The following is a 26,686-nucleotide window of genomic DNA, read 5'->3' on the forward strand; positions in this document are numbered from 1 at the left end:
TTCCCCCCTCCCCCCCGTATGATACATTTTTTTTCTGGGACAATCTTAACTCCCATGATTTCACTATTTTTATCTCTTAATTCTGATCTGAGCTCTAGACCAAAATACATTTCTGACCATATCACTTTCTTGCTCAGATACTTTTGATGGTTCAAATTCCTTGAGATCTTTCCAGCTTGGTTGTCTTTTCCTTAATAACTAACTGTAACTCGCTAACACTTTCTTTCTGTCTCTCACTCTCTCTCTCTCTGTCTCTTTCACACACACCCCTACCTATTTGGCTGGTTTCTTGTTGGTTCTCTAGCATAGCAGGGTCTTCAAAACTCTTATGTTGCTGTTTCTCGTCAGGAATGATCCCCTCCCCTCAATATTTATCCATCAAGAATCAGCCCGGATACCTCTTTTCTTAGTGCTTTCAGTTGGAATTAATGCTTGCCAACTCTGCACAGCAATGACACTGCCATCAGTCTCTTCTACAACTCATGTCTTATATATTGTTTATAGGACCTGTTTACGTATCTAACTGCCTCTCTGGATTGTAAACCCACTAGTGCAGGGACTTTATTTTATTAATCTGTTGATGCCTTACCATCTAATCTAGTGCAGTGATATCTCATATTAGATGCTCCATAAATGAGTGATAGTTGATTAAAAAGAGAAATCTAATACAGCATCAACATATCAGCAAATGAGTATTGACTGGCTAACAGGAGGAGTTTCTGGCTTTATCCTCTTCCTAATTAGATAGAAAGGGAGGGAAAAGGGCAGAGGAGTATGAAATCAACCCATCAAACGAGTCCTAAGCTTTAAACTGAAATATGAAGTACTTTACCACTTTCTCAGTGGAAAATTTTATCCTTTGGGAGGAAAGAAAATGGAAACACAAAGGAGCAATTCAAACTCTCTGTAGAATTTATTCATTATCACAATAATTTCATTAGGTGCCTGTGTGCAAGGTAGAGCCCCTGGGTGGTACAAATAGTTAATGTGCTCAATTGCTAGCTGATAGGTTGGTGGTTTGAGTCCATCCAGAGGCACCTTGGAAGAAAGGCCTGATTACCTACTTCTGAAAAACCAGCCATTGAAAACCTTACGAAGAACAGTTCTACTCTGACACATATGGAGTCACCATGGGTTGGAACCACTTGAGAACAACTAGTATGTGCAAGGCACCATGAAAGATACAAAGATATGTAAAACAATGTCCATGTTCTTTGGGAATTTACTGTGCACTGAAGGAGATAAAGAAGTACTAATGATTTACTATAAGGCAAGAACTTCAGGAGTGTTACCAAGTACTGTATGGAGCATATGGAGGCGATCACTTCTGGTGGGACGATTAAGGAAAGTTTTGTGGAGAAAGCGTTGGAGCTGAATTATGAAAAATGAGTAGGATTTTTGTAGGTGGTGATTAGGAAAAAATATGGTAGGAATGTAGACTAGATCAGTTTGGCTGTGGTGAAGGCAAGACTGCATACTCTGTTGCATTCTGTATGAATGGTGCTCCTTGGAATTGTGTAGCATAGTAGCCAGAATACAGGAAAATAGTATGAGATAAGAGTACAAAGGAAGATCAGGGTCAGATTGTAAAGGGTCTTCAATTCTAGGCAAGGAGTTTGAAATAAAGCTCTGTGAAAAAACAAATCAAACCCGTTGCCGTCAAGTTGATTCTGACTTATGGTAGGTAATGGGAAATATTTGGAAAATATGCGAGCAGAGATATATCAAGCCTGCAATGTCTTTTTGGCTCTTACACATGAAACCTGTTATTCATCATTAGCTACCTCTATTTTGTATGTATTCAAAGTCTGATTTGGAGGGTGACCATGGTGAGGAGCATTTGTGCTAATGACACCATATTCATTGAAACTATAACAAGAGTCATTAAATCTATGGAACATAAATTCATTCATTCAACAAGTATTTACTGAGTATTTTTGAGTCCAACTAGATAATGATAAACTAGGCAGATGAATTCCTAGCCTTAACATTCTATCCGAGATCAGCTGTTGTGACCCCAGTCAGATTGGTCAGTGGTGGTAGCCACATACAGTCTAGTTCCGGTCACAGGGTAATTGAGGTTGTGGCTCGTGTAGGTTCTCAGCCTGGTAGACTTGTTTCTTCTCTGAGATTTTGGTTACCCTCTTGCTCTTTTGCTCCTGACAAGTAGAGACCAGTAGTTCTATCTTAGATGGCCGCTTGCAATCTTTTAAGACCTTGGATGCTACTCACTTCACTAGGATGTAGAACGTGAACTTTGTGAACTGTTACGCCAATTGACTGAGTTGTCCCATAAGACTATGATCCTAAGCTTTCCAACCTAGAAAATCGATCTCAGAAGGTGTTGGGTTATGTCTGAGGAGTATCTGTAATTGTGTCTTCAATGAATATATGTGCCTGCCCCCACATATCTGTATTTGCACATACATACAGATACTTTTGTCTGTTCTCACATATGTATGTACCGGTACCTACCTGTATTATACCTATACCCATCCATATGTGATCCTAGACTCATTTTTTGGTTTTTGTTGGAGTTGTTGTCATCTTGTATATGTCAGATTCTTTGGTACAGGCATCCTTTTCTCATGAATGCTTCTCAGTGACATCATTTACTTTGGTCAAACTGTGCTCACTACACCCACATTTGGTGCCACTTTTCCCATCACCAAAAATAACAAGTATCTACGATCTAAAGCTTACTTGCCCCTCCTGCCTCTCTTCTCCCTGGTAACCATCAATGAACACTGGTCTCTTTATATATGTCTATTCTTATCTTTTTATAGAAGAGATGTTGTTGTTTTTGATAGTATTGTCAGGAAATGGTATTTGGGAGAGACCTGAGTGAAGCAAGGGAGCAAGGCGTGCATTTATTAGGTGAAGAGTTCTAGGTAGACGGAAGTGCCAAGGCTTTGAGTCTGGCACTTGCTTGGTGAGTAATATGGATGTGATAAACCAAGATTTGCATGTTGGCAATGAATGTTGTAAAGATACATGATTGGATAATTCTGTTTATTAAGTCTGTTTGAATATAAGCCTCATTAAGAACCTAACTTGTCAATATTTAATGGGACTGATGGAAATTACCTTTTGGAAAATGAGCATCCAGGAGGGACGTGAGTCCCAGGACTACCTTCACTCACTCCAATGTTCTGTCGTAGAGACATAGTTACATTAGACACTCACAGCCTAGGGACAGAACTAATCCAGGGGTGTGTATGTTGGCTGTAGATAGGGGTAGGAATATTGGACTAAGTCAGTAACTATAAAACTGAGTGATAAATGTTCATGTGGGAATCTTTAATGTTCTATGAAAATAAGTGAGTGAGTAGTTATAATCCGGAGGTGATGTATGTTAATTAAAGCTACTAAAAGAAAGTGATAGTTTAGGATAAACTTTGAGAAATCAATCATTTATCAAATGAATTTGAGGAGGAGAATTTAAGAATGCACTAGGCATCTGTCTGGTGGACAGGGAAGAAAAATGGGGAAAGAGATGGAGAAAGCCAGAGTTTTCTTATTAATTATTTTGCCTAGGGTCCTGGTGAACCCAGTTGTATCACTAAAAGCCATTTGGCTCCTGCTTTTGGTGTATTAGGTGGGATTGGTGCGTGATATACTCTGTAAACAAAGCAGGGTAAAAGGATAAAACATTGGTCATAATACTTGGGGGAGTACTTACAGGTAATATCAAAAGTAATTGATCTGTGTAATTGGGATTTGTTTATTCTGTAAATATCTGAGCATCTACTCTGTGCTATATTCTAAGTGTCAGTGATACAGTAGTAAATATGACAGACAAGGTCCCTGGTCTTTGGAGTTTATATTCTAATGGGTGAAGACTGACATCAAAGAAGCAAGTAAGTAGTAAGCTGGATAGTTTTTGCTACCAGTGAGGGCTATGATGAAAACACTATAATCGGGAGTGTTCAGAAGGTAGGTGCCCTCTTTTACGTATATACTTACTTATTTACAACAAAATTATTTTTTCTCCCAAATATTGCTTTCAGTGATGTTCTGTTGAATTTTGCTTCCCTGCCACTTGATGACATTTCAGCCAGATCCCATAGCCTTCTGGTCTTTTCCAAAATATTAAAAAGTTTAGTCTGAATTAAAATTTCAGTCTCATAGCCAATCAAAGCATCTCTCCTATCAGCCCAAGACCTTAGCTCTGCTCTGGTATCTATGAAGAAGAATAGGGAAAGGGCTTTTTCTCCCCCCACATTGTGCTTTAAGTGAAAGTTTGCAATTCAAGTTAGTCTCTCATACAAAAATTTATACAGACATTGTTTTGTGACCCTCGTTGCTCTCCCTATGCTATGTCAGCACACTCTTCCTTTCCACCCCAGATTTCCCATGTCCATTCAACCAGCTTCTGACCTTCTGTGCCTTCTCATCTCACATCTGGACAGGAGCTACCCATTTAGTCTCATGTGAAGTGTCTGTTCATATCCTTTGCCATTTTTTAACTGGATGATTTGTCTTTTTGTTGTAGAGATGTTAAATTTTTCTGTAGATTTTAGAGATTAGACCTTTGTCAGATTTGTCATAGCCAAATTTTTTTTCCCCGTCTGTAGGTTCTCCTTTTACTCTTTTGGTGAAGTCTTTTGATGAGCATAAGTGTTTAATTTTTAGAAGATCCCAGTTATCTAGCTTATCTTTTGGTGTTTGTGTATTGTTAGTAATGGTTTGTATGCTATTTATGCTGTGTGTTAGGGCCTCTAGTGTTGACCCTGTTTTTTCTTCTATGATCTTTATAGTTCTTGGTTTTATATATATGTCTTTGATTCATTTTGAATTAGTTTTTGTGTATGGTGTGAGGTATAGGTCCTGTTTCATTTGTTTACAGATGGACATCCAGTTTTGCCAGCACCATTTGTTAAAAAGACTGTCTTTTCCCCATTTGATGGACTTTGGGCCTTTGTCAAAAATAAAGTGACCTTGGGTGAATAGATTTATATCTAGGTTCTCGATTCTGTTCCATTGTTCAATGTGTCTATCTTTGTACCAGTACCAGGGTGTTTTGACTACTGTAACTGTATAGTAGGTTCTGAGGTCAGGTAGTACAAGTCCTCCTAATTCATTATTCTTCTTCAATAGTGCTTTACTTATCCGGGCCTCTTTCCTTTCCATATAAAGTTAGTGATTAGTTTTTCCATCTTGTTAAAGAGCATTTGGATCAATTGCATTGTATTTGCAAGTTCTTTGGGTAGAATTGACATTTTCAAAATGTTGAGACTCTCTACCCATGAGCATGGTATGTTTTTCCACTTATGTAGGTCTCTTTTGGTTTCTTTCGGTAGTGTTTTGTAGTTCTCTTTGTATAGATCTTTTATGTCCCTGATTAGATTTGTTCCTAAGTATTTTATTTTTTAAGGGGCTATTATAAATGGTATTGCTTTCCTGATTTCCTTTTCATAGTTCTCTTTATTGGTGTATAGGAATCCGGCTGATCTTTGTATGTTTATCTTTTATCCTGTGACTCTGCTGAATCTTTCTATTAGTTCCAGTAGTTTTCTCGTGGAGTCTTTTGGGTTTTCTAGGTATAGTATCATATCATCTGCAAATAGGGACAGTTTTACTTCTTCCTTACCAATTTGGATACCCAAATTGGAGGGAGGTGGTGGAGAGGGAAAAACACTAACTAGACAATAGATAAGCGGTAACTTTGGTGAAGGGTAAGACAGTTCACAATACTGGGAAGCCAGCACAACTTGACCAAGGCAAGGTCCTGGAAGCTCCATAGACACATCTGGACTCCCTGAGGGATCGAATTTCTGGGCTGAGGGCTGAGGACCATGGTCACAGGAACATCTAGCTCAACTGGCATAACATAGTTTATAAAGAAAATGTTCTACATCCTATTTTGGTAAGTAGTGTCTGGGGTCTTAAAAGCTTGTGAGCAGCAATGTAAGACACTCCACTGGTCTCACCTCGTCTGGAGCAAAGGAGAATGAAGAAAACCAAAGACATAAGGAAAGAGTTAGTCCAAAGGACTAATGGACCACAAGTGCCACAGCCACCACTAGACTGAGTCTAGCACAACTAGATGGTACCCGGCTACCACCACCGACTGCTCTGACAGGGATCACGATAGAGGATCCTGGACCTAGCTGGAGAAAAATGTAGAACAAAATTCTAACTCACACACAAAAAAAGTCCAGGCTTATTTGTCTAACAGATACTGGAGAAACCCCAAGAGTAAGGCCCTGAACACCCTTTTCACTCAGTACTGAAGTCACTTCTGAGATTCATCTTCCAGCCAAAGATTAGACGGGCCCATAAAACAAAACGAGACTAAATGGGCACACCAGCCCAGGGGCAAGGACTAGAAGGCGGGAGGGGACAGGAAAGCTGGTAGTGGGAAACTCAATTCTGAGAAGCAGAGAGTGTTGACATGTCTTGGGGTTAGCAACTAATGTCACAAAACATTATGTATATTAATTGTTTAATGAGAAAGTAATTTGCTCTGTAAACCTTCATCTAAAGCACAATTTTAAAAAAAAGAATGTGGCTTTAACAGAACTAAACTGATTGGATTTGAATCCTTGCTCTGCCAGTTATTGCAGCTTACCTTAAGAAAATAACCTAACTTAACCTCTCAGGTGACAGTGTAGTTTTTTTTTTTAGTCTGTAAAATGGAAATAGTAATAATACCTAACCCAGCTAACTTATAGGGTAGTTGTAAGATTAAATGAATTAATACTTGTAAATTATTTAGAACAGCATTTGACATATAATTAGCTGTCAAATGTTATAAAGTAAATAATAAAAAGGATTCAGTGATTTACACATTTCAACTGAAGATTATACTGAAGTTAAGTGATTTAAAAAAAAGCCAGCTGCCACTGAGTCAATTTCAACTCATGGTGACCCCATGTGTGTCAGAGTAGAACTGTGTAATATAGGGTATTCAGTGGCTAATTTTTTGAAATAGATTGCCAGGCATTTCTTCCAGGGTACCTCTGGGGGACTTGAACCACCAACCTTTTGCTTAGCCCCCTGGTGTGTTAACAGTTTGCACCACCCAGAGACTCTGAAGTTAAATAATAGAGGGTATGATATCTGAACTCAAACTTATTTACTAATAGTAAAAGTTTGAATCTACTGATGGAAAACTAAAGGAAACTAATTTTTTTTCCTTTGCCTGTGTTTAATTGGATTGTCTTTTCATTGTTGAGTTGTTGATGTGTTCTATATATTTTAGAGATGAGACCCTTATCAGATAATATCACTCCCAAAGACTTTTTCTCAGTCTGTAGGCTCTCTCTCCTTTTACTCTTTTGATAAAGTCTTTTTACTCTTTTGATGAGCATAAATATTTAATTTTTAGGCGGTCTCAGTTATGTAATTTGTCTTCTGTTGCTCATGCATTTGTAGTTGTGTTTGGTATTGTTTTACTGGAAAATAAATAGGTCTCATAGTTTTGTCCCTGTATTTTCTTCTAGGAACTTTATAGTTTCAGTTTTTACTTTTAGGTCTTTGATTTTGAATTAGTTTTGTGTATGGTGTTAGCTATAGATCGTTTTTCATTTTTCTGCTAAAGGAAACTATTTCAGAATAAAAGGAATTCCATTTTTGAACAACAGATACCACATGTACAAAATTTGTTGGCCTGTGAACACAAAATCAGCCAAAATATCATATACTTGCAATGAAATGCCTAGTAGGACATAATGTTGCAATGGAATGATTAAACAAAAACAGTAAAAATAGAATGAGAAGTTTTTGTTAAATGCACGTGTCATGGATTGAATTATGTCCCCCAAAAAATGTGTGTATCAATTTGGATGGGCCATAATTCCCAGTATTGTGTGGTTGTCCTCCGTTTTGTGACTATAATTTTATGTTAAAGAGGATTAGGGGGAGATTGTAACACCCTTAACCAGGTCACATCCCTGATCTTATGCATGGGAGTTTCCTTGGGGTGTGGCCTGCACCACCTTTTATCTCTCAAGAGGTAAAAAGGAGAGGGAAGCAAGCAGAGAGGGGTACCTCCTACCACCAAGAAAGCAGTGCTGCGAGCAGAGCATGTCCTTTGGACTTGGGGCCCCTGTGTGGAGAAGCTCCTAGTCTCGGGACAATTGATGAGAAAGCCAACAGAGGGAGAAGGACCTGATGCCCTGAATTTGGACTTCTAGCCTACTTTACTGTAAAGAAATAAATTTCTCTTTGTTAAAGCCATCCACTTGTGGTATTTCTGTTATTGCAGCACTAGATGACTAAGACAGCACCCTTCCATAATTTCATAATTGCATAATTTCATACCTCCTACTCCATTACCACCTCCTGTCTTTCTGAGTCACTCTCTGTAGTGCCCTGATTCCAGTGGCCTAACTCTACTAGGGCCTTTGATTAATTTGTCTGTTTACCTTATTGTTTAATGTGTTAGATCTGTGGGTTTTGTTTAATGCGTTAGATCTGTGGGTTTATACACCCTCTCCTCAGTTACCAACATGGTTAGTTTCCAAAGACCAGGTCGTTATGCAACATCGTTTTTATGCAAAAATGGAGGATGACCACATCAGACCGCAAAATGGAGGATGACTACCTCATTACATATCTGCCAGATTACATCATTACATACCACCAAACCACTGAGAATCATGGCCCAGCCAGGTTGACACATACCCTTAACCGTCACAGCCAGTGTTACTCTTTCCTCGCACCTTGGTGTTCATTACTGGCAGACATGTATCAATGCGCAAAATAATTGGATAGTAGTTTTTTACTGTTGTTGTAAATGCGAAATGTTGGATAACGAGAGAGTCAATAAGTGAGGACAAGGTGAACTTTTCATCAGATTAGGAAACATTTTGGCCTTCATTTCTTCAATATTCTCCCCACTCCTTGACTCTTAATTATATGTAGGTTAGGTCACTTAGTGTTGTCCCACAGCTCACTGATAACTCCATTTTTTTTTTTTTAATCCTTCATTTCTGTCTTCATGTTCATACTTTCTCTGCCTTCTTGAACATGAGGAATATATTTATAACACCTGATTTAGCATCTTTCTTTACTAAATCCTTAACATCTGGGTCATTTCTAGGTCAGTTTCTGTTGGTGAATTTTTCTTTTGGTAATGGATATTTTTCTTTTTTCTTTTTTTGCATGCTTGGTAGTTTTTTTTTATTGGATGCTAGACGTTGTGAACTGTTTCTGGGGCTGGATTTTAAAAATTTTCTTGAAATAGTTTTGGTTTTGCCTGGATAAAGTTATTTAGAATCAGTTTGATCCTTTTGAAGCTTGCTTTTTAGTTTTATTAGTGTAGGTCCAGAACTGCATTTAGGGTAGGGCTACTTTGGCTCCACTTTGGAAGCAATACATTTCTGAGGACTCTACCCATTGCCTAGTGTATTGGTGAGTGTTTCCACTCTGGCTGGTGGGGGTATGAACTATTCCTAGCCCTGTGTGAGCTATGATGACTGTTTTGCCTACTTCTTTCCAATAGTTATTTCCCCAGCCTCAGATAGTTTTCTCACACTCACGCGCAGGTCAGTACTCAGCCGAAGACTCAAGGGGACCCTTCTACAAATCTCTAGTTCTCCCTCTCTGTGCAATTTCCTCTTCTTTGGTACTCTGTGCCACAAATTCTAATTACTTGGGCTTCGCCAAACTTCAAACTCTGTCTCCTCAATTTGATGAGAGTGAGACGACTAGGCTCTCTTTGGGTGTCCTCTTGTGATGAGGCCTGGAAACTCAGTATGCTTGGGCAGTCATAGGACTCACCTCATTTGTTTTCCTTTTCTCAGGAATAACTGTTCAATGATACCCGTTGGTCTTCTAGTTGTTTAAGGCAGGAGGGGAAATCTGGTTTCTCTTATTCCTTCAGGGTTGGAAGCAGAAATCTCTGTTTCTCTTCGTGATGCCCTTTTGCTTTCTCTTACCCAGTATAAAGTCTCTGTTCAATCATTATAATCATTCCCTTGAATACCCTTTGACTCCCTTTCCCCCTGTCTTGTTGAGCTTGGCAAAAGCACAACCCTTGTTAAATCCATCTCTCCACCTTTCAGAGCCAGCACCTGTGAGGCTGCATATCAGTTGAGAAAAGACAATTATGCTGTTTTCACCTTAAATTCATGTTCTCAAACTACAAGTGAGCCCAATCATACTATGCTTCCCTAGTTATTTATTTTTCCACTTATGAAAATGCCTGTTTCACATCTTTCTCTCAAAATGCCAGTACCCCCCCTCATCTTTTCAGGCATTGTCCTTGTTTCTACACCATTGAGAAAATTGAAGCAATCAAAAATGAGCTTTCCAGAGCCTTATCACATCCACCCTACTACCAGCATTATTTTTTTGATTCTATTATAAAATTTTGGTGGAAAACATTTAATTATTCCTCCTTTTGATGAGTAATAGGGGGAAATCTTTCTTTAGGCAGTCTTACGTTTCTTTCATCAAACAGGAGAACTGGACTTTATTTCCTGTTTTTTGCCATAGCTATCTGGAGATTTCAAAGCTTAACCAGAATTTATCTCAAGTGCGTAATAACTCTGTACCTTCTTGATTTGTAAGGGTTTATACTATGTTTAAAAAAATAAAATAAAGAAGGTACAGAGTTACCATGTACTTGAGATAAATTCTGGTTAGGCTTTAAAATCTTCAGATAGCTATGGCAAAAAACAGGAAATACACTTTGGTTTTCCTGTTTGATGAAAGAAACATAAGATTAACTAAAGAAAGACTTTCCCCTATTACTCAGTTAAAGGAGGAATTTATACTCAACTTAGGAGCCCTGGTGGTGCAGATGGTTAAGCGCTCAGCTGCTAACTGAAAGGTTGGCAGTTTGAACCTACCCAGCGGCTTCATGGGAGAAAGACCTGATGATCTACTCCCGTAAAGATTACAGCCTACAAAATCCTATGGAGCAGTTCTACTCTGTCACATGGGGTCACTATGAGTCAAAATCAACTCAGTGACACCTAACCACAAAACATATTATGTTTAGTTTTATAAATTGCCAAAAATGCTGTTGGAAATAGACGTAGTTGAAATTAGAAAGTATCCTCTTGTTGAGGTATTATGATTCTCCATGTAATAGTCTAGAAAAGAAAAGGCTTGTATGTTCTTTCCATGGTTCTTTAATATTTGTTATTTGCATACCCTTTCCCCAGAAGGAAGAGTAAATGAAGCATTGAGGATTATGGGAAAATAATAACAGTAGAAAAATAAAATGAAGCCAGGCATAAGGTTAGTACACAAAGTATACAAATATGACTCTGAATTTCTCATTAGCCAACACTGAGAGGAAAGCAAAGTTACCTGAAGTCCATAAGGTAAAAATAAACTAGTTGTTCTGGGGGAGAAGCACAGCTAATCCTGATACTGAGATTTGAGTAAGTAGCTCCCATAGGTCCTTAGAATAATACTGTGTGATAGAAACAGCCACCTGGAGTAGGTTACTTAAAGACAGTATAATAACTTTTAGGGTCAGCTGTGTTTGTGTATGTAAGAAACATCATTGCTTTTACTGGAGTACAGTGTTAATCAGTGGTTCTTAACCTTTTTGGGGTCATAGACCCTCTAACATTTTATGGACTTTTGTCATGAATTTGTTAAACATGAGGATTCTGAACTCATCCCCCAAAAGATTCTGATTTAGTAGATCTGAGGTAGGTTTTCTGAATCTTGTATGTAATCAGCACGCTAGTGATTCTGATTATAGATTGTTGTCAGACCATGCATTTAGAAACTACTTCTGAGATATAATTTCAGGGAATTCACACACTACATGCAATTAGTCCATGAAGGTCAGGTTAAGAACCTCTGATACAAGTGAGTGAGCAACATCTTCGATGACATTCAGATAGTAAAAATAATAATGAGTTTCATAGGGGTATTTGGTGCTGGTATATTAGAAAGTTAATGGTTTTTATTGAAACGTATTGGCCTAACCAAGGCACACGGCCACACTTAACTTGAAAAGGGGCAGAGAAGTGCAATCCTAGCAGGTGCTGCAAGGGAGAAAACCCAGAAATATTTGGAGAACTGTACAAGTGACTAACACATATGGGTGTGGGTGTGGGTGTGTTTGATAATGCAATGAATTAATGATTTTTCCTAAAGTTGAACCACTTTCACATTCCTTGGGTAAGCCATGCATGATCATGAGATATCGTTCTTTTGATATGCTGCTTGTTTGAGTTACTAATATTTATTTAAAATTTTTGCATCTGTGTTCTCTGGTAAGAATGGCCTAGAATTTCCATTTCTTGTGCTCTTCTCACCAGTTTGGTATCAAGGGTTTGTTAGTTCCAAGAAAGGAGATGGATTTCTGTCCATCTGTTTTTTCCATCGGTTTTCAGCACTTACACAGATTTTTAGTATACTTTTTATGAAGCATTTAGGGCAACTACAAAGTTAGGGGGCACAGTCTTCACACAAAACTGTGTTCGCTGCTGACACTGCAAGTTCAGGAATTCCCAAAACCACACATTTCGATAATTCTCTAGAAAGACCTGTAGAACTCACTGACACCTGTTAGACTCATGGTTATGGTTTACTACAGGGAAAGGATACAGATTAAGATTAGCCAAAGGAAGAAACACATAGGACGGAGTCCAGGAGGGTTCCAAACACAGAGTTTCTGTTTTCCTCTCCTCATGGAATGGAGCCCAGGTGGTGTGGTGGTTAAGCATTCGACTGCTAACCAAAAGGTTGGCAGTTCAAATCCACCAGCCACTCCTTGGAAACCCTATGGGGCAGTTCTTCTCTGCCTTATAGGGTCACTGGGAGTCAGAATTGACTTGATAGCAACTTTTTTTTTCTTCCCAAGGAGTCAGGACACTTTACGCTTCCATCATCAACGTTTTGCAGTATGCATGGAATACTGCCAACCAGAGAAGCTCACCTAAACTTCGGTGTCCACAGTTTTTATTGGGACTTTACCACATAGTGATGTTTGATTGATTGCTCATGTGGTTAATCTTAGTCTCCAGGTTGACTGATACCATGTGACCCAAAGCCCCCACCCTAAGTCATATCCTTGATCTTTCTGGCATGGCCGGGGCCCACCCTCAGACTATACAGATGTAGTCAGCCCCTGCCCTAAATCACATTGTTAAGACTATCCAAGGTCCCCAGGCAAACAGAGAGACTCCTATGAGGCATAACATTCCAAGGGCTCAGTGATTATCTCCCAGAAGCCCAGGGCTAAGGCTAGACCTTTTCTTTAGTCAAAGCCAAATTTTTTACTACACGTATTTCTACAATTAATTTTTCTCCTTGGATAGTAGTTTTCCTATGGTTCTTTGATACCAGATTAAGCTTATAGGGGTTTTGTTATGGGAAAATGATTCTTCTAAATTTTGAGCCCTGCATTTCTCTAGCTATTGAAAGATAGAAATTACAGGACATTTTTTCTTTCTTTAATTGCACTTAAATTAAGCTACTCTTTTTTCTTTTTTTTAAAGAATAAAGGTTCTCTTCAGTTTGAAGACAAATGGGATTTCATGCGTCCTATTGTTTTGAAGCTTTTACGTCAGGAATCTGTTACCAAACAGCAGTGGTTTGATCTGTTTTCGTAAGTAATCCATTAATACTAACTTTTTACTAACATAAAGGAAATTTTAGTGATGTATTTCTATACCCCAATGGAATGTATGACTATAGATTGGTCTGTTTACCTGTTTAAAATTATTAGTAGTGTGTCTGGGGTCCCCAAGGCCACCCCCAGGTTCAGTAATTCCCTAGAAGGACTCAGAAGATTTAGCATATAGCCATACTCACAGGTATGATTTATTACAGCAAAAGGATACAAAGCAAAGTCAGCAAAAGGAAAAGGTGCATGGTGCGTGGGGTGAATTCCAGGGGAAACGAGGTGCAGGCTTCCAGAGTCCTCTCCCAGTGGAATCACAGGACGAGTTTAATTCCCCCAGCAACAGGTTGTGGCAATATGTTTGAAATGTTTTCTACCAGGGAAGCTTGTTAGAGGCTCGGTCCCCGGAGTTTTTATTGGAGGCTGGTCACATAGGCAGCCTCTGCCTGGCATATACCAAAATTCTGCATTCCCAGAAAGAAAGGTGTTCAGCATAAGCCGTATTGTTTGTACAATCAGTTTAGGCACATTGAGCCACTCTTACCATTTTGGGAAAGTTTTATATCAGTGTAGGGAACTATTGGAGCCCTGTTGATGCAGTGGTTAAGAGATTGGCTGCTCACCAAAAGGTCGACAGTTCGAATCCACCAGCCGTTCCTTGGAAATCCTATGGGGCAGTTCTACTCTGTCCTGTAGGGTTGCTGTGAGTCAGAATCAACTCCACAGCAGTGGGTTTGGTTTTAGGGAACTATTGACCATTTCAGTTTTTAGAGGCTAGCCAAAGGCCAACCTTGCAAGCAGGCCTTTCTAAAGATAGCAGTCTCAGGCCTGCTGTGCTTTTTTTCTGTACAGTCCACCCCCTTGGCCTTTGGCCAGGACATCTTTACATTGAAATTATTATCTGTAGGACCCCGAGTAGCAGGGTGAGGCCAGCCTGCAGTATTGATCTCAGTGATGCCTTTTAAGGGTCCTGGATTTAGCCAGTTAAAATAAATCCTATTAACGAAGATAACCAAAGGTTTATCTTAGAAAGCCCCACGGCTTTCTCCTTCATTTTCTCTTTGAACCTTTTTTACATGGTCTGAGGCATCAACTCAGGCACAGCATAATTCTGGCCAGTAAGTTGAAGCTGACATGAAAGCTTTCTGGGGTTGAGGCAACATGATGATAGAGTATACACACAAGAATTACAATCCCAGAGGATACATGTGGTACTCTTAGAAAAAAGGAGTTTACCAAAAACGGGTATTCTAAGCAGGACATACGTTAGGCAGTACAGTTTAACAAGACCCCCCCAGTGTGGCCTACCACCATGGATCCTCTTGCTCTGTGGTTCCCTGTCCAGTCCAATTAATTCAGCTCAGTACTTGATTTCAGAAGGCAGTTAGTTCCAAACAGTTTTGCTTATCCATCACAAAGTTCAGTTGCTGCACAAGTGTGGACCACATCTGGAGGTATTCTGTGTGGAAGGTGCATGAGCTGGGGCCATCCCCTGCAGTCTCTCAGTTAGCGTTGCCAGATGTGACTGTAGGCTCAGCAGTCAATTTGAATTCAGTACCCTCAACAGCAGCTTGGAAAGGCAACACTGAGAGTTTTCCTTCAAGAAGAGGGGAAAGCTTCCAGGAGTAGTTCTGACAAGCAGAGATCATTAATGCACTCTGCTGCCTCTCTGCCTCACCAGGGACTGGATTTTGTTTTTTCTCCATTGTTATAAAATCACTGTGTCCCGTTCAAGTAATGAAACCTTTACATTTTTTTTCCATTCATTTTTTGTTTTTATCTAGACTTGCAAGAAGGACAAACGTATTTTTACAGAACAACTTTTTTTTTTTTTAAAGCAAAAAGAAAATTTTATTTGGCATATATTCAAAAAAGGCAAAAGTAGGAAGTGGGCAGGCATGCTGCCAGAGCTAATGTCTGCCCTAATCCAAGGAAATATTACAGAATAGGCAAAAGTGGGAAAACAGACAAGCATGCTGCTAGAGCCATGTCTGCCTGAGTCCAAGGAAATATTACAGAATGGGCAAGAATGGGAAAACGGACAAGCATGTTGCCACAGCCATGTCTGCCAAAGGAATATTTACAGAATCATCAGTATATATTAACATTACAAATGGGCAAAACCATTGAAAGCTTCACCTTTTCACAGATTGGCTAGAAACTGTGATCTTACATTTTGAATTGCCTTTCTTAACAATCATTGATACAGGTTTCTGTAATGACAGTCAGGAGGGTCTTCGCTGGTCTGACAAATTTTCTATTCACTAAATGCTAGTAGAAAAAGATAGGAGTGGAAAGTCTTCTGTGTTCCATTTGAATGGTTTATATGAAAGGTTCCCTAAAAGATATTTTCCAAGATTAGGACTATTGTCTTTATACCTCAAGGCCCAGTTGATGTGTCCTTGTGAGTCGTTGTGAGCCCAGCTCCAGCTGGGTCACGTTCTCTATGCTCAAGAATAGGGAATAATGACTCCAATATTATTTCCTAAATCATTCCCTCCTGTTGATCAGAGACTGGAGATGACACATGAATGACAATACCTGGACTTAGTCGAGCTCCTAAATGGCGGCCATTGTAGGGTCTTTAAACTCACAATGCTGGTTTTCCACTGGATACCATCTGGTTCTTCACCAAGATCTTAAGTAAGAGCAAGTTCTCATCAGTTGCATTGCCGAAGTAAGCAGACTCAATGTACATCAGCATTTTCGCCTGAGGCCTTCTTTTGCCTTTTAAGGGTGTAAGACAATAGAAGATAAATTTTATTGTGTCTAATACTATCACGATGCAGACTAAGACTATTACTATTCCTTGCAATAGTGATCTAGCCCATGTACTTATTCCTGATGGTAACCAACCAAATAAATCTGGTGTTTGTAAGGGTGTTACAATATGTAACCAGGTAGCTTGCTGTCTAATTCTGTGTATATCCTGTTCTACTTCTCCTGTGTTATTTATCCAAATACAACAAGAGGTATTTACTACAGCACAGACTACACATTCTTGGACTAATAAAAAAATCTAAGGTTATTCTGTTATCTCATGTCACCTTGGCTTATGAGATCAGAGATCTCTGTTGTATTTCCATCCCACTAGCAGCTTTGCTATTTGTCTCGTAGTGGTTAGTAAATTTCTTAAAGATTTCTGCAATTCAAATATGTCATAACTGGGAATTCAAGCTCTTAGAAATGATGAACTCCACCCTGAGTGCTGGGCCAATGGATTTTCTTCTGACTCTCATTTTAAATGTGTAACAGTTTGACATTACCTTTCCCATATTTACTAGCATCATTACTAGGAATATCTGAAGATAATCCTGAAGTTCCCAAAGTGCATTGCTCACACATTCATCAGGAGTCTAAGAGACTGCCCACATAAATTTACTGTCAGTTGGAAAGGATCATCTAAACTAGTATAGTTGATCTACCACACAAAAACATATCCATAAGGAGCACTCAAAGTTTGTCTAGAGGAAACAGAAAATACAGAAAGATTTACATGTGACAACCAAGTTTCCATTAGAGAGTTCATAATTAGCAAGCGAATACAGGATGTACTTCTCCTATTGGAAGTCTAATCTGTTTAAAACATACTAAGTGTTCTTCCCAAGGGCCAGCTGCCCCTCCTTGGTTTACCTATTAACAGTCATGAGTTACTTTCTCAGAAGCAGAAATGGAACCTAAGACAAAGTGGAGTCTGAGCCATGAGGTCGATCGCCTCTGAGAACCTGGTTTCTTTAAGATACAAAAATTACTGCATCATAAGGGGGTGACAGTTTGATTATAAACATTAGACGAGTATTTCAAGACACTGTCTTGAAGACTAATTAATTACTGATTTACCCTGAACATGACTCTCAGTCTGATCTTTGGAATCAGTTTCAAAAAACAGACTGAATTCTTAAAAAAAAAAAGCACAACACCCAGAGTAAAAGGGTTTTACTAGTTTATCTGGACCATTGTTTCACTCAGAGTGGCTTCAAGAACCAGTTTTTTCCTCAAAACTTGAGGTTCAAAAGGACACCCAAAGGCAGTAGCCTGTGTGGGTTACCCTAGCCTCCATGAAAGCCAGAAATCTGGATTCCAGGAGAATTACAACTGTTTCGTCATTCCCTTCTGTGGATCATGATCTTGCTATAGAATCTTTGATCAAAAATACTCAATAAACGGTAGGTGGGCACCATTTGGTTTTTAAGATCTCAGGCACCATACAGCGAACTAGGAGGTAGAATAGAAACACTGACAATAATATTAGGCCAACTGTCTGAAATAACCAATGAAACCATGACCCTAAGGTCTTTGAACCAAGGAAACGAATCTCATGAGGTGTTTGTTTATGCATAAGCAACATCAGTAACTGCTTTTCATGTGCCTCAGTAGCAACTATATTCTGCAAAACCTCCGATTGAGTATATGAACACAGCAACATTTGTCTATTAAGGCGCAAACTGTTTCTTGAGAGACTAACAGGAAAGCTAATACTGTTCTATTTTGTAAAATCATAGCTCAAACTTCAGACACTTTGCTGGTTATGATAGTCACAACTTTGTTAAATTTATCAACAGAAATTTCCAGTTCAAGAGTTATAATATCTAAACCCATTAGTTAGATAATTTAGGAGAAAGGAAAATGGTTTCTTACATCCAGAAAGTAGGACCTTAAAACATCAGCAGTATTCCCACGTAAAAACCCATAGTTTCCTTTAGTTTACTCAGTCTTATGTAGTTAATTTCCTGTCCATGTGATTCTGGATCAGCCACAGTCTGTGAACCCATCAGCTTCTGCTGTAAGAGTTCTAGAAGTCTCGACTGAGTCTAGTCACAGTCTTTTTCATAAGTCCAATATAGTCCATCTTTCTGCTGAGATATTTTGGTCAAATGTTTTCAGCAAATCAGCAAATTAAAAACTTAACTGCAAATGACAAAACTTAGTATGGCCATGATTAATTTATAAAAATAATACTCTTAATAGTGAAACACCTGATAGAAATTAATTACAAGTATAACATAAAGGCCAAGTAAATTCAGTTTAAAAAAACTTTAGACAGAAATATTCATAATATAACCATTAACTGCATTTTCAAAGAACTTCAGATATATTATAATCTTGAGACAAAATACCACAGTCATGATATACTAAGAATATACCAAGATTATCAAATCTCTAAACTCCTGAATAGTAATAAAAAAAACTTCATAGGTAAATGATTTGAATTCCCAAATCAAATCATTAGCTTTGATGATGTCAGTTTCAAAAAAATTAAGTTGTTACCAAGTTAGTAATTAAAAAAATGATAAAATTATGACATAGTATTATGTATTTATTGTCTAATATTAGGCAAAAGCATAAGAGGAAATACTAACAGATAAATTTTAACCCAACGAGAATCAGGCACTTCTCTTGATTTTTTTCAGCACATTCATGTAATTTATGAAATAAAACTTTTTAGCACTTTTTCTTTATAAAAGTTTTTTGTGGCTTTCCATGAAGTTTCAGAGTTGTCAGGAGTTTATTAGGTCACTGAGAAACAATACTTAAATTATTTACCAAAGATCTTAAAGGTAAAAACCTTAGCTTTATTTTCTTTTTCTAAAAGCCATGTGGCTTGGTTTTCGACTCAGGAATCTTATTCTAATGAGAGACTGAACCTTTGCTTTGGGGCAGATTACACGAAGAATAAATTAACCCTCAACTCAGAAATCAAAGAAAATTTTGGTATTTTAACAGTGGGAATCCCAATTTGTCGTATATGCTATTCACCATCAAAACTCGTAAAAATCTCATAAATTAAACCATTAAACTTAGTTAGAGAAAACTTTTTTTTAATGTGATTTTATATGGGTTTTTATTGTCAAAAGCAGTTGGAATCATGTTTTATTGTTGTAGTTTAATTGAAAGTTTACAATTCAAGTCAGTGTCTCATACAAAAATTTATACATACGCTGTTATGTGACCCCAGTTGCTCTCCCTATACTGTGACAGCACACTCCTCCTTTCAACCCCTGTTTTCCCACATCCATTCAACCATCTCCTAACCCTCTCTGCCTTCTCATCTCACCTCCGGACAGAAGCTGCCCATTTAGTCTCATGTATCTACTTAAGTTAAGAAGCACACTCTTCTTTGGCAAAGTGCCTGTTTATATCCTTTGCCCATTTTTTAATTGGGTTATTTGTCTTTTTGTTGTTGAGGATTTGCAGTATCTTGTAGATTTTAGAGATTAAACGCTGATCGGATTTGTTGTAGCCAAATTTTTTTCCCACTCTGTAGGTGGTCTTTTGACTCTTTTGGTGAAGTCTTTTGATGAGTGTAAGTGTTTGATTTTTAGGAGCTCCCAGTTATTTAGTCTCTCTTCTGGTGCTTGTGCATTATTACTTATGGTCCGTATTGTGTTTATGCCATGTATTAGGGCTCCTACCATTGTCCCTATTTTGTCTTCCATGATCTTTATTGTTTTCAATTTGATATTTAGGTCTTTGATCCATTTTGAGTTACTTTTTGTGCATGGTGTGAGGTATGGGTCTTGTTTCAGTTTTTTACAGATGGATATCCAGTTATGCCAGCACCATTTGTTAAAGAGACTAGACAGCTAACACTTATTTATTTAATTTTTTTTACTGCCAACCTTTTGATTAGTCAACTTTTTTTTTTTAATTGTTGTAGTTTAGATGAAGTTTACATTTCAAGTTAGTATCCCATACAAAAATTTATACATACATTGTTATGTGACCCTAATTGCTCTCTACATACTGTGACAACACACTCCTCCTTTCTACCTCTGATCCCCATGTCCATTCAAACAGCTCCTAACCCTCCCTGCCTTCCCATCTCACCTCCGGACAGAAGCTGCCCGTTTAGTTTCTTGTATCTGCTTGAGCTAAGGGGCACACTCCTCATGAGTATCACTTTATGTCCCACAGTCCAGTCCAATCCCTGTCTGAAGAGTTGGTCTCGGAGATTGTTTTAGTTCTGGGCTGATAGAGAATCCGGGGGCCATGCTTTCTGGGGTTCCTCCAGTCTCAGACCATTAAGTCTGGTCTTCATACTAGAATTTGAGTTCTGCACCTCACCTTTCTCCTGCTCTGTCAGAGACTCTCTGTTGTGTTCGCTGTCAGGGTGGTCGTTGGTGGTAGCCAGACACCATCTGGTTCTTCTGGTCTCAGGCTGACGAAGTCTCTGGTTTATGTGGCCCTTTCTGTCTCTGGGGCTAATGCTTTCCTTGTGTCTTTGGTGTTCTTCATTCTCCTTTACTCTAGGTGGTTGGGACCAATTGATTCATCTCAGATAGCGGCTTGCAAGCTTTTAAGACCCAGACGCCACTCACCGAAGTAGAATACAGAACATTCTCTTCATAAGCTTTGTTATGCCGATTGACCTAGATATCCTCTGAAAGCATGGTCCCCACATCCCTACCCCTGCTACTCTGTCCTTCAAAGTGTTTGATTGTGTTCAGGAAACTTCTTAGCTTTAGTTTAGTCCAGTTGTGCTGACTTCTCCGTAGTGGGTGCTGTCCTTCCCTTCACCTAAGATAGTACTTGTCTACTGTCTAGTTAGTGAATAACCCTCACCCTCCCTCCCCACCCTCGTAACCAACAAAGAATGTTGTCTTCTGTGTTTAAACCTTTTCTTGAGTTCTTATAATAGTGGTCTTATACAATATTTGTCCTTCTGTGACTGACCAAATTCACTCAACATAATGCCCTCCAGATTCCTCCATGTTATAAGATGTTTCACGGCTTCATCGTTGTTCTTTATTGTTGCGTAGTATTCCATTGTGTTAATTTGTTTATCCATTCATCCACTGATGGGCATCTAGGTTGTTTCCATCTTTTTGCTATTGTGAACAGTGCTGCAATGAACACGGGTGTGCGTGTATCTATTCGTGTGACGGCTCTTATTTCTCTAGGATATATTCCAAAGAGCAGGATAGCTGGATTGTATGGTACTTCTATTTCTGGCTTTTTAAGGAAGCGCCAGATCGATTTCCAAAGTGGTTGTACCATTTTACGTTCCCACCAACAGTGTATAAGTGTTCCCGTCTCTCCACAACCTCACCAGCATTTATTATTTTGTGTTTTTTGGATTAATGCTAGCCTTGTTGGGGTGAGATGATATCACATTGTAATTTTGATCTGCATTTCTGTAATGGCTAATGATCGTGAGCATTTCTTCATGTGTCTGTTAGCCACCTGGATATCTTCTTTGGCGAAGTGCCTGTTCATATCCTTTGCCCATTTTTTAATTGGGTTATTTGTCTTTTTGTTGTTGAGGTTTTCCAGTATCTTGTAGATTTTAGAGATTAGATGCTGATTGGATTTGTCATAGCCAAATTTTTTTCCCAGTCTGTAGGTTGTCTTTCTGTTCTTTCGGTGAAGTTTTTTGATGAGCTTAAGTGTTTGATTTTTCCCAGTTATCTAGTCTCTCAACTAGTGCTTGTGCATTGTTACTTATGGTTCATATTGTGTTTATGCCACGTATTAGGGCTCCTAGCCTTGTCGCTATTTTTTCTTCCATGATCTTTATTGTTTTCGATTTTATATTTAAGTCTTTGATCCATTTTGAGTTAATTTTTGTGCATGGTGTGAAGTATGGGTCTTGTCTCAGTTTTTTGCAGTTGGGTATCCAGTTATGCTAGCACCGTTTGTTAAAGAGACTGTCTTTTCCCCAGTTAACGGACTTTGGGCCTTTGTCAGATATCAGCTGCTCATAGGTGGGTGAATTTATGTGTGGATTCTCAGTTCTGTTCCATTGGTCTGTTTATCTGTTGTTGTACCAGTACCAGGTTGTTTTGACTACTGTGGCGGTATAATAGGTTCTAAAATTGGTAGTGTGAGGCCTCCCACTTTGTTGTTCTTCTTAAGTAAGGCTTTACTTATTAAGGGCCTCTTCCCTTTCCATATGAAGTTGGTGATTTGTTTCTCCATCTCATAAAAAAAATGCGGGTGGAATTTAGATCAGGATTGCATTGTATCTGTAGATCGCTTTGGGTAGAATTGACATTTTCACAATGTTGAGTCTTCCTATCCATGAGCAAGGTGTGTTTTTCAACTTATGCAGGTCTCTTTTGGTTTCTTGCAGTAATGTCTTGTAGTTTTCATTGTACAGGTCTTTTACATCTCTGGTTAGATTTATTCCTAAGTATTTTATCTTCTTGGGGACTGTTGTAAATGGTATTGATTTGGTGATTTCCTCTTGGAGGTTTTCTTTGTTGGTGTAAAGGAATCCAACTGATTTTTATATGTTTATCTTGTATCCTGAAACTTTGCTGAAATCTTCTATTAGTTCCAGTAGTTTTCTTGTGGATTCTTTGGGTTTTTCTGTGCATAAGATCATATCATCTGCAAATAGAGATACCTTGACTTCTTCCTTACCAATTTGGATGCCCTTTATTTCTTTTTCTAGCCTAATTGTTTTAGCTAGGACCTCCAGCACAATGTTGAGTAAGAGTGGTGATAAAGGGCATCCTTAGGTAAAACTTTTTGACCTTATCAAATAAATTTCTTTTTAATAAACCTCTTAATCATTTTTTTGTTGTTGTTGTTCTTTATCTCTTATAGTATATCCCTTTAAAATGGCAAAAATGAACACACTCATTAGCAGGCTTAAATATATATATTCTTTCTCTTGTGGCATAAAAAGCCAAAGTATGTGAACTTAAATTATGATGACTGTTTACTCAGTTTAATATCAGTAAGTTACCTAAAAGATCTTGGAAATTACTTTAAGCCTGTATACCATAAAGCATAACTAATTGAAAGGAAGTCCGTTTAAACATTCTAAGTTGTCATTCAACTTTTACTGTTTCCCATATTTTCCCCATCTAATTTTAGCCCTTAAAGATTTTATCAACTGGCTTTGGAAATCAAAGAGTCTCTGTTCAGCTGACCAATTCATTGATGGGATATAACCTTGAGTCTCTGGCCAGGGTTGGAAACATTTTTTCCAGACCATTTCAGGTGTGTCTAATTGTGATTTCTTTCCTTTTGTTTTTTTTTTTTTTGGCTTGTTAAAGTTTCCCTACAATAGAGAGAACTTGTAAAGTTCTTCCGTGATTGGGATCCACCCGATTTCTGGTAACTATAGCAAAGCAGCAGTTTTTCTTATCTTGTTTTTGTCTTAAAAGGTCTCCACCTGTTGGAAAGAGTCTTTCAAAAGCTTCCCTGGAGCTATATGACCGCAGAGACTCGGGGCTAGGGAAGCCTGATCCTGCCCTGCACTTCCTATTTTTTAACTTATGATAGAAGACAGGATTAGGTCCTTCCAATTCATTTACGTATGTTTAAGTTGACCTAGACATTTTGAAGGGCAAAAGATAACTAATTTCTTTCTCTTTTACTGTTCTGGAACTGCTGCTTTTACTTTAAGACAAAATTATTCTTTTTCCTTAAATTAAACACATTTCATATAATATCTGGCTTAAGTTACTTAGAAAGGTTTCACTTTTAAGATTGACATAGTATAGAACATAAAGATCTTAGTGTACTTTTCAAATAGACCAATTTATATCAAAGTTTCTCCAAGGAGCTACTGAAAGTCTAAATCATAAGACAGACACAAGACACAGTTTTTCTTAGATCAAGAAAGACTGGGTTCTAAGACAGCCTTACAAAAAATAGCAATTTTCAGCCATAGCCTCCAATCTCTCATACAAGACAGAAACTTAGACACAATGCCTAGATCAGAAGCAAGCTCTCAGGACACAACGAGACTGATAGACCACATAAACTCACTGAACAATACCACACAAAACAAGGATATGGGGATTCTAGTTTCTTAAAGTGTATATAGCAATTTTTTGTAAGATTGACTCAATTCAATGGAAAAAACAGGTTCTAGATAAACTTACTAACTTGTCAGAGCCTCAGATGGAGGAATATTAGAACTTTTGACAAAATCTGAGCATCATGCAGAGTTCTCCAAAGAGGAAGAGACAACACAAATGAAAGTTCATTTTCCCAAAATAGTCACTGAAATTCCACATTACTTTGAGTATACTCAGTTTATAACGTTTTTAAATATGAACCCCAAACCAGTGTCTCGGTAGCTGGGGGGAAAATCTAGGCTCGTTTACCGAAGATGGTAAGCTCTAAGGTTCAAGCTTTTGGTTTCTTTCTTTTTGAACTTAATTCATTCTGCTGGCTAGAGAACTAGTCTCTTATTTTAGACCTTAAGTATACTAGTTCCTCCAATTGGAAAGTAAAGTAGCTACTGATGATTTTAATTTTAACATTGGGATTCTTTATTGAGAAACTATATTATAAAACAGGTACAGAACTACCACTTCTCCCTTAAATTTCATAACACAGGCCAGGACTTGCCACCTCCCCTTGCAAATTTGGCAAAACAGAGCACTATTTTCCAGGTTTTATCAGAGCCAGAAAAAGAAATCTAACGAGGAACACTGCTGTGTTTGGACAGTGTTTTGCTTAGACCAGCGTGTACCTTCGTTGCGCGCGAGTTTTCTTGCAGGTGGCAGGCATCCTAGTGCTCTAGCTTGTCTCTTGACCAGCTTATCCTGTCACAGGAATCTTTAATGCTTATGATGAGCACTGGCGACCACCCTAATGGCTTCTACTGGTCTACCCATGTCTGAATTTTTGCAGCTTATAGTGACTCAAAGCTCTTTGAAAATAGAATTACCTCTTTAATGTTTCAAACACCTGAATCTGGACTTAAACTTCAGTTCACCAAAAGAGTTACTAGATATCACTCTTAAACAAATGATCAAGCAAAAATCTAAGATTCTCCTTAATCAAAGCACTGGTTTTTCAAACAAATGTGCCAAACAAAACTTAAGAAAACTTGAGAAGGAGAACAAAAAAAAAAAGCGAAGATTTATTTTCCGAGAGCACTTACCCCGTTGGTGTCGAAGGGACATGGAGTGGGAACATGTGGGTCCAGAAGATAGGACCTCTCTTTTGCTGGCTTCTGCTCTGCAGTCCAGGTGTCCTTGAGGTCAACTGGATTAGTAGCTTCAGAAATATCCTTGGCAACTATGCCATTAACTGTTGTAGGATAAAAGCATCACAATGTTTAGTAAAGCAAAAAGAAAGCTTTATTAGGCATATATTTTAAAAAGGCAAAAGTAGGAAGCAGACAAGCATGCTGCCAGAGCTAGTGTCTGCCTGAATCCAAGGAAATATTACAGAATAGGTGAGAATGGGAAAATGGAGAAGCATGCTGCTACAGCCATGTCTGCCTGAGTCCCAGAACAACATTCTTATACAACTTAACCAGGAAGACATGTCATGTTTAGGAATTGATCAGGATGAAATCCTGAATTTTCAAAAATTTCAAAATGGGTTTACATCATCTTCCACCCTTTCATCCTGATGTTTATCTAGTGAGTGGCCTAGGAAAGATCACTTTCTTCCTCAGGACAGCTGCATTTAATAACCAAATTGCTTTACTAAGGTTTGTGTACCAGGAGAAAGATGAGAAAAGCAGAGTCGAGTTAGCAATCCGTTGTTGCAAAGTGCAGCTAATCTAGAAAACTAACACAAGTCAATAGCAGCGAGACCTCCCTGAAGGAGGGGGTCAAGAGTCGGATCTCTAAGGGGTGGATGGAAGGGTCACACTCCTTGTGATATGCTGTCTTCCAACTTGCAGCTTTTGGCAGGAATCACAAATTAGGAATGTGATTAGTCTCTGTATCAGAAATATAGAGCCGATGAGCAGCTTGATTGCAGATGGCTCCATCAGAGAATAATCTCTTTTCTGTGGGCATCTGCAAGTGACTCAGACAGTCTAGCCAGAATCCATAATGTTTTTACAGTTTCTCGCCCCACAGAGGGGTGTCTTTACATTTTCAGTGGTCCCCGAGTTGAAGTCCTATTCATTGAGCCTTTGCCTGCTTTGGGTTCAACACAGCTTTTGCTAAGATTGAAACAGTGCAATAGCAGATAGTATCAGGTTTCAGCTTAGAGTGAGATTCAGGCAATTAGGATCTGTGAATTCAGGATTCCAAAGAAGCCAGTGGCTTTTCTTTGGCAATAGCAAAGCCAAGATGCTGCAGGGCCAGACAGTCATGTTCCAAGTCCAAGTGACAAGAAAGACTTTCCTAAGTCCTTTTTATCTCACCAGTCTTAAGAGTCCAAATTGACCCACTCAAAATATACATACTAGGCCGTACAATCAATCATTAGCCA

General features: G+C 38.5%; 1 protein-coding gene across 5 annotated transcripts in view; it reads left to right on the plus strand.

The window, feature by feature from the left end:
* The window catches only part of CUL5 (cullin 5), a 90,121-nt gene that overhangs the window by 6,400 nt on the left and 57,035 nt on the right, over positions 1-26,686 (plus strand). For 3 of the 5 annotated variants that reach the window (XM_023736947.1, XM_023736946.1, XM_023736948.1), the window contains 2 exons: positions 11,121-11,196; positions 13,419-13,528. In XM_023736947.1, coding sequence (XP_023592715.1) covers positions 13,458-13,528 — 71 coding nt within the window. In that variant the 5' untranslated portion in view covers positions 11,121-11,196; positions 13,419-13,457. The remainder of the gene's footprint in view (positions 1-11,120; positions 11,197-13,418; positions 13,529-26,686) is intronic. The other 2 variants (XM_004382474.2, XM_023736949.1) reach the window with 1 other exon arrangement.

This window comes from Trichechus manatus, unplaced genomic scaffold (assembly GCF_000243295.1).
Source record: "Trichechus manatus latirostris isolate Lorelei unplaced genomic scaffold, TriManLat1.0 scaffold00094, whole genome shotgun sequence".
In the NCBI taxonomy this organism is placed as follows: Eukaryota; Metazoa; Chordata; class Mammalia; order Sirenia; family Trichechidae; genus Trichechus; species Trichechus manatus.